Source organism: Alligator mississippiensis, chromosome 11 (genome assembly GCF_030867095.1).
Source record: "Alligator mississippiensis isolate rAllMis1 chromosome 11, rAllMis1, whole genome shotgun sequence".
Classification (NCBI taxonomy): domain Eukaryota; kingdom Metazoa; phylum Chordata; order Crocodylia; family Alligatoridae; genus Alligator; species Alligator mississippiensis.
In genome coordinates, this window is record NC_081834.1 from 41,363,748 (window position 1) to 41,371,509 (window position 7,762).

The window sequence follows — 7,762 nt, forward strand, 5'->3', positions numbered from 1 at the left end:
GCTGTTCAGTTGAGGAGATACTGGGCAGGTGAGATGTTTCTCCCTCTCTCGCCACTCTCCCCGTCCACCCCTGCTCTCCTGTGGTCAGCAGGATTGCCCCTCCTCTGGCCCCAACCCTGGGGGCCCAAAGAGCTTGTTATGCCTCTTATTTCCCCACTATTTTCTCTATGTTAAAACTGGGTTGTCCGCTTCTTGGAAGCCTTTATGAGGCAAGATACAGAATGTTTTAGTGTATGATTCCAGGGGACACAATTCTGGACCTCAGCATTTTGATGTTTCTTTGGGATTTATTTTTTTAAATGAGAGCACAGAACTTTTTTTAAAATGCAGGAATTTCCATGCCTCCCTGGTGGGTCCTAAAGCCAGGAGAGTTGTTGGGGACTTGCTGCTATTTTATTCTAATTCATTCCAAGGTTCCTCTGATCTCCAAAGCTGGGGATCAGAGTTCACAGTGATTTAGATGCAGTCAGTGCTTTGTCCTGTTATGTATTGTGCATTAGCCATTATATATAGCAACGTGTCTTTACTTATTTCAGAGCTGTCCCTAGGGGTGTGCGGGGCCCGGCATATCAGTCTGTGCGGGGCTGGAGGTGGGGGTCGTGACAACCTGCAGAAGCCGGTGCCAGTGTTGGCGATGGGGGCCAGGGGTGGTGAGCAGCCAGAGCCAATGAAGCGGGGGGGAGGCAAGCATCCAGAGCCGGCAGCATTTGGCAGTGGTAGCCATGGTGGGGCCTGTACCGCACTGCCCACAGGGCCCCCCAAAGTGTGGGGCCCAGGGTGGTCGCCCTGATTTACCCCTCCTGCCCCCAGGACAGCCCTGCTTGTTGTTATACTGTGTGCCTCCTAGGGACCACATTTGCTTCAGTTTTGTTTCCTGTTCAGAACAGTAAAGTTACCAGCCCTGTAATTTGTGTGCTGCACTCTCTCCTGAGCCAGTCTCATCTTCCCAGCACTGTGTAGCCACAAGGCATAATGTGCCCTTCCCTTTCCCACTTCCAGAATCGAAGACACCTCAATCTAGTGTTGTGCTGGGGTCAGCATCCCCCATCTGCTTACAAATGCTGACAGGAAGGGTGTCAACTCTATAGGATGTTGCCTGCTGTATCTGCTGTTACACATGGGACCCTAAACCTACTGATGATGTCACCCTTTGCTCTTTAATCTCCCTGGACTCCAGAGCCAGCAGGAGCTGGGGATACAGAAGATGGAGCAGTGTCTGGTAACTGGTCCTGCTCGTGTCTGACACTCACTTCATTCCAGTCCCGGAGAAGAGCTCATCTCTTGCATACAAAATTTTCTGGACAGAGACAAGTGCTATGTAGTCTAAGCCTTCCTTTTGGCTTTTATACAGCCCAGCAGTAGTCATATGAGTATCACTGAAACAGGAACTCAGCAGGTTCACCAGGAGAGGACACATGTGAGCTTGCCAATAACAATGTGACAGTCCTTGACATCACAGCAGGGAAGGTATCTTGGTTGTGCATTAGGAAAACATACCTCTCTCTCCATCCGGAAAGGAAAACTCACCCAAGGCATTTTCTTTCCCTCAGGAGCAAATTCAGGATGAACTGGAGTTTCTGAGGGAAGAGAGAAAAAGGCTTGAAGACCTGAGAGTGAGTGAGAGTCAGAAACACCAGGAATATCAGGTCAGTGCTCCTGGTTACTGTGATCAGGGCAACCTAGGAAGGTGGAGGGGAGGATATCTCCTCCTCTGTGTGTTTGGTGGAAATGTGCGTGTTGTTTTTTGGCAGTGTGTTGCTGTGCGCAGGGAGAACAATTGACTTCTCTCCTGTGTACGATTGAGGCCTCAGAGCTGCAAAAAACCCTTCCTAAGGTGAACGAAGTGCACAGAAACCAGGCAGGGTACAAACAGTCTGCAACCAGAGAGATCTAGGAGCAGAGATGCTGGAAGACCCCAACATCTTTTCAAGACAATGGGAGCTCGAGGGAACTAACTCTTCTGATCATCAGTCTCACAAAACCTTTGACTCTCCCCAAAGGTCCTGACCTCCCCTCCCTGGTTTCCTGATGCTCCTTGCAGGCAAAGACAAAGGCTGAGAGGCAGAAGGTTGTGTCTGAATTTAAGCGACTGCACCAGTTCATCAAGGAGCAGGAGCGACTTCTGCTGGTCCGGCTGGCAGAGCTGGAGAGGGAGATTGAGACAAGTCAGGAGGAAACTGTCACCAAACTCTCGGAGGAGATCTCCCATCTTGACAGCCTGGTTAAAGAGATGGAGAGAAAGTGCCAGCAGCCACCAAGGGACCTCCTGCAGGTGAGGCGCATTAAAACCCCTCCTACCCCTGCACACGAAAGGGGCAAAGCCTGAACAATGGGTCTTGGGGAGAAGGTTGTAATGGAGAAATATTTATGTAGATCAGGGGCGGGCAATTAATTTGGGTGGAGGGTTGCTTAATTAGTTTTGGTGAGCTGTTGAGGGCCACCTGGGTAGCCTTGCCCCTTGAATTTTGCCCCATCTTGGGGCCAGAAGTCCTGCCTCCCCACCCCTGACCTTTGCCACCAGAAATCCCTCCCCTTGCCCCCCCGCCCTGGAAATACTCCTTTTGGGAGGAGCGATTGCTGTGTTAAAACCAGAAAAAAAACCAAATCATATACTAAAAGTCAGACGCCTACTATAACATATTTTAATTTTATTACAAAACAATTTTTTGTCATGATTTGTGTTTGCATAGTGTAAAGAGAGCATTGTATAATAATTTACAAATAAATTCTTAGTCTTTTATACTGTGTGTGTGTGTGTGTGTGTGTGTGTGTGTGTGTGTGTGTGTGTGTGTCTGAGTGTGTTTATGCGTATGGTGAGGGGGTGTGTGTGTGCCTGTTTGTGGTAGGGTGTGCGAGGGTGGGGGGTTGTGAGGGGGAGTGGCTGTACATGGGGGGCATAGGGTATATTGGAGGGGTTGTGTATATGTGGGGGGCTGGAGCCGGCTGCCTTCCTCACAGGGGCTGCACTGTAGGGGAGGGAAGCCCCAGGTGCTTTCACCTGGGGGCAGATAAGGCAGCTGGCTCCAGTGACTGGGGCTTTCCTCCTGTGCCGTGTGAGTGTGGGGACCACCGGTGACATAGACGGCCCCATGCAGCCTGTGCTCCTCACTGCAATGTGCAGTGCTGGCCTGCAGCATGCCCCACTGTGCAACAGACCCCTGAGTGCTCTGCCTGCTGCTGCTGCCACTGCCACTGCCTGCCAGTGCTGCACACCATGGTGGGGAGTCCCCACCACACCCCACCCCACCCCACTCTCCCTCACACCCACAAGCTGCCCACCCAAGCTCTTTGCTGCCCTCACCAGCCCCAGCCTACACTCCACTCCATGCTCTTGCCAGCTCACTCCAGTCCCCAGCTTCCCTACCTGGTGCCTGGAGCAAGTGAGAGACCAGGAAAGCGGAACAGGTCCACGGGAGCTGCAGCAGCAGCTGCAGCCCTGCCCAGAAGCTGCAGGCTGGTGGGGCCAGGCCCTTCAGCCCATGAGGGTTGGGGCAAGGCACATTAGAGTATGTTTAGGGATGTGTGTATACGTGGGCACCTTGCTCTCACCCTTGTGGGTGGAAAGGGTGGGCGAGGGCAAAATTCCTTGGTTAGCCCCCCAGGCTAGATGTGGGCCGTATTTTCCCCGCTCTGAGGAAGAGGCTGGTGTGTTGCACTCAGTCAGAAGGAGTGCACCTGCCCCGAGAATAGGAGGGATCCTGGTTGTAGCAGGTGGCACTGAGCTCTCTCTTCCCTTTCTCTTTCTCTCCTCCAGGACATCAGAAGCACATTGAGCAGGTACGTGGCTCCTTCTTGCTCCCAAAGGTGGCTAGGGCCTGAACACTGTGATCTGCTCACATGCCCATGGGGCACTGCAGCACCATATGCAGGGCAGGGTCACTGTCAGGACACACGTCTTTGATGGTGTTCTATCATTTAATACAAACTCTGGGATTCTCCATGGGGTGGGAAAGATCCTGTCTGATCCCAAGAAATGTTATGGACAGTTCAGAGCTGCAAAATATGAATCCCTGCTATGGAGGGAGCTGGTGCTGTTACTGTCTGTGCTCCCCCTGTCCTGAGGGTGAGGGACAGAGAAGGAATCAGTCCCCAGGTCTGGCCAGCTAATCAAGGCTGCTACCATGAAACTGAGTTACAGACGGAAAATGGAGTGACACTAAATTGTTTTTCCCAGGTGCGAGAAGGGGCAGGTCCAGCTGCTGGGGAGGATTTCCCTTGAGCTGCAAACAAGAATCAAGAGCTGGTCTGAACTAAACCTAAGAAAGAGGGTTAGCCTGTTTCAAGGTATTGAGCAGGGACTTTATGGGATACAAGGGATGTGCCGTGTGTGTGAGGAGAAGACAAGCTCTGGGCAGATAGAATCCTGTGACACTTCACGCCCCCGAAGGGCATGTACCCAGTGACACAAGTGTCAGTTTTGGCATGTATACTCAGTTTATATTCACATTGCACCCTCCACATAGCTACTGTGCACTGGCTAGTCAGCTCCCAATCTACATATTTTAGCCTAGTAGCCTAGTGGTTAATATAATGCAGACCCAGTAAGTGGCCATTTTGTTCTTCCAGACGCTCTGCAGTCTTATCTGGAGGAGAGCTCATATTCCAAAGGTAAGTACTAGTACAGATCTGATTGTCTTCACAGAAATATCCCACTGAAGCACTCCCCTCCCCCCCCTCCCATGAGAAACACTCTCACAGTACAGTACCAAACCTCCCTGTGCTGCGACCCAGGGGGTTGGGCTGGGATTTTCCTGCCTTGGCTTGTGGATTTTATGCCCTGTCCTCCTCATTTCCCTGAGGAGCTGCAGGGCCATCTCTCCTTGGCCTAAGGAGCCCAGGGTCCAGTATTGTCCTAGGGCCCAGGACAGCACCAGGCAGAACAGGTCTGCTGGGGAGGGTGAGGAATGGTCCTCTCTGAGCTCTGCCCTGACACTGTGATTCTCTCTCCCAGTGACAGTGACTCTGGATCCAGACACGGCTCATCCCTGTCTTGTCCTTTCTCAGGATCGGAGAAGTGTGAGACGTGCAGACACACGGCAGCATCTGCCTGACAACCCTGAGAGATTTGACATGCACTGCTGTGTGCTGGGCTGTGAGGGATTCACCTCGGGGAGACACTGCTGGGAGGTGGAGGTGCCAGAAAGCAGATTCTGGGCTGTGGGGGTTGTCAGAGAGTCAGTGAGAAGAAAGGGACAGATCCACTTTTGCCCAGAGCAGGGGATCTGGGCTGTGCGGCGCTGCTTAGGTCAGTGCCAGGCTCTCACTTCTCCTCGTCCCACCCGCCTATCCCTGCACTGGTCACCTAGAAGGATCCGTGTGTATCTGGACTATGCAGCAGGGTGGGTGTCGTTTCTCGACGCTGGTACGGAGGCTCCAATCTTCACCTTCCCACCAGCCTCTTTTACTAGGGACAGAATCCGGCCCTGGCTCTGGCTGTGTGGCACTGGAGCTGAACTCAGACTGTGGCACTAAAATGGGGGTGGGCAGGGGAGATGTCCCAGTGTGAATGATGGACTCATCCACTCCAGCCTCCTGCTCTCTGTGACCCAAGAAGGATCTCCTTCCCCAGTCCTCATGGCTGCACCTCTGTCACTCTTGGAGCTGCAGTAGATAACAAGGCACAGTCTGGATACACAATCCCATGGCAGCAGGTGTCACCAGGCTGGTTTGTCTCCGTGAGCGATGGCTCTGAAGGACTCCAGAAGGGTTGGCCATACAATCTCCCTATCAGGAAGCCCCAACTGGGGAGTCAGCACCTGCTCCCAGTCTAGAGCAGCCCATGGGATCTCTGCAAAGCCCTCAAAGTGCCCCTGGGCATCCTCTGCTCAAGGAGGCCCTTGCTGTAGGATGTGTGTAGGGCTGTGTGGGGTGAGGGCCTGAGCCTTGACAGAACCTGCCCATGGGGAACTGCTGGCCTGGGTTGAATTTGGATTGGTTTAAGTCTGCAGCCAAGGCCTCTGGGCTCGGGTGTTTCAAAGGCTGAAGTGCCCTGAATCCCATCGGGGGTAGGTGCCTCCCACCCTCAGACTCCTCTGTGGATACCAGCTCCACTGCACTGGACACTTGGGCTCTAGACAGAAGCAAAAATTTGAACAAATGCCTTCACTTTTTTTTTTAATTACTTTGGCCCGTTGGTCTTAAGTCTCCCTTTTCTCTCCCTGCATTGCATTGCCCTGGTTCTTTCCCAAGTCCTGGTTGGTGTGGGCAGGATGCCCCCTGAGGGATGGACACCTCTTTTTTTGTCTCAGGCCTTGTACTGAGGGTGATGTCACAGTTATCTTTATACCATCATAAAGGTCCTTAAAACAGGAACATTCTTCCATTGCAGCGTGTTAACCTGTGTTAAATATCCCCTAAATGTTTTAAAGTTATGCCAGTTCAGGCAAGGGTTACCTTTGTTCTGTTCAACCCAGGTCATTTGAGGGGGGAAAAAGCACTATTTCCAGTCCTTCAGTATCCCAGGATGCACCATTCAGAGCCCTGCCCACTCCTTTGTTCCATGGGTAAACTTTCACCCATGTGAACTCTGCTACCCAGGGGGTGGTGCTGGGCTGAGGTCAATACCCCCTCCTAAGCCCAGCACCCCAGCACACCCTGACCACTCTGAGCACCCATAAAACTCACCAGCTGGTTGCTTGCTGTAGCACCCCCATGCACATAACAACAGAAATCCTAATACCTACCTCCACGAAGAGAATGAGCTGTGGCCCACTGTGGCATGCATGCAGTGAGCCTGCTGGGTCTCAGCTCTGCCCTGGGGTGAGCACTGCCCTGGGGTGAGCAGGTGCAGTGTGTGCGGGCACAGGACGGGGTGTGTAGGGCTTGTGGGTATATGTGTGGGTGTGGGATGTGTGTGGGTGTGGTCGAGGTGTGGGTTGTGTGGGACTTCTGGATGTGTGGATATGGTGTGGTTGGGGTATCAGGTGGATGTATATGGGGTGCGTGGGACTGTTGGATCTATGTGTGGGTATGATGGGGGGCTAGGTTATGCAAGGGAGTGTGGGTGCATGTATGGGAGGTGTAAGTGTGTGTATGTGGGATGTGGGTATATGTGTGGATGTGTGTGGGATGTATGTAGGAGGTATGGGATGTGTATGTGGTTGATGTGTAGGGTGTGTTGGTGGGGCGTGTGGCGGTGTCTGCATGTGTATGTGGGGTGTGAGTACAGTGGGGGTCAGGGTATGAGTGTATGTGTGTGGGGTGTGTATGGTTGTGTGTGTAGTTGGGGTGTGGGGTTTGTGGGAGAGTGTTGGGTGTGTGTGTGGGTATGGTGGGGGGGTGAGGTGTGTGAGGGGGTGTGGGTGCATGTGTAGGGTGCAGATGGGTTGGATGTGTGTGTGGGGGTTTCCCCACTGTCTGCTCTTTGTGATGTGGCTGAGCCCAGCCACTCCACGGGCGGGCGGGGGGGGGAAGGGGAAGGGTATCCATGCTGCCTGCCTGGCTTGTAGAGTGCTCCAAAGGGCAGGAAAGCAGCTGCCACCAAAGGCAGCAACAGAAACCCCTGCGAGAGGGGTGGGGAGACAGGGAGCCACGCCTGGCATCACCAGCTCTCTTAATCTCTGTCCCAAACCTGCCTGGCGGGGGTGCAGCAGAGCTTGCACTGTCTTCTGCTGCTGTTGCTTCTCTCTCACCTGCCTGCCTGGCGGGGCTACACCAAGTGCACGCTGGCTCCTGCTGCTCCCCCCTTCAGTCTGTCCCTGCCTGCCCATCTGGGCTTTGTGAGCAGCCAAGCTCCTTCATGCCCCCCGCCTCCCTCCTCCAT

General features: G+C 53.4%; 1 protein-coding gene and 1 non-coding gene across 2 annotated transcripts; both read left to right on the forward strand.

Annotated features, from left to right (window-relative positions):
* The first annotated feature begins 1,849 nt into the window (after positions 1-1,849).
* Positions 1,850-4,278, forward strand: LOC102573125 (uncharacterized). Its single transcript, XR_009455449.1, has 3 exons — positions 1,850-2,272; positions 3,755-3,777; positions 4,175-4,278. It is a non-coding gene; the product is annotated as an uncharacterized LOC102573125 (transcript).
* Positions 4,279-4,316: 38 nt separating this feature from the next.
* On the forward strand, positions 4,317-6,759 carry LOC132243331 (butyrophilin subfamily 1 member A1-like). The gene is made up of 3 exons (XM_059714924.1): positions 4,317-4,329; positions 4,537-4,608; positions 4,952-6,759. Exons 1-3 carry the CDS (start codon positions 4,317-4,319, stop codon positions 5,470-5,472), a joined length of 606 nt encoding a protein of 201 aa, XP_059570907.1. The 3' UTR covers positions 5,473-6,759.
* Positions 6,760-7,762: the final 1,003 nt, after the last annotated feature.

Bases quoted from the DNA above. Each gene is read 5' to 3' on its own strand.
- LOC132243331 (XM_059714924.1), top strand. The intron at 4,609-4,951 runs GTAAGTACTAGT...TCTCTCTCCCAG, and splicing joins GGAGAGCTCATATTCCAAAG to TGACAGTGACTCTGGATCCA.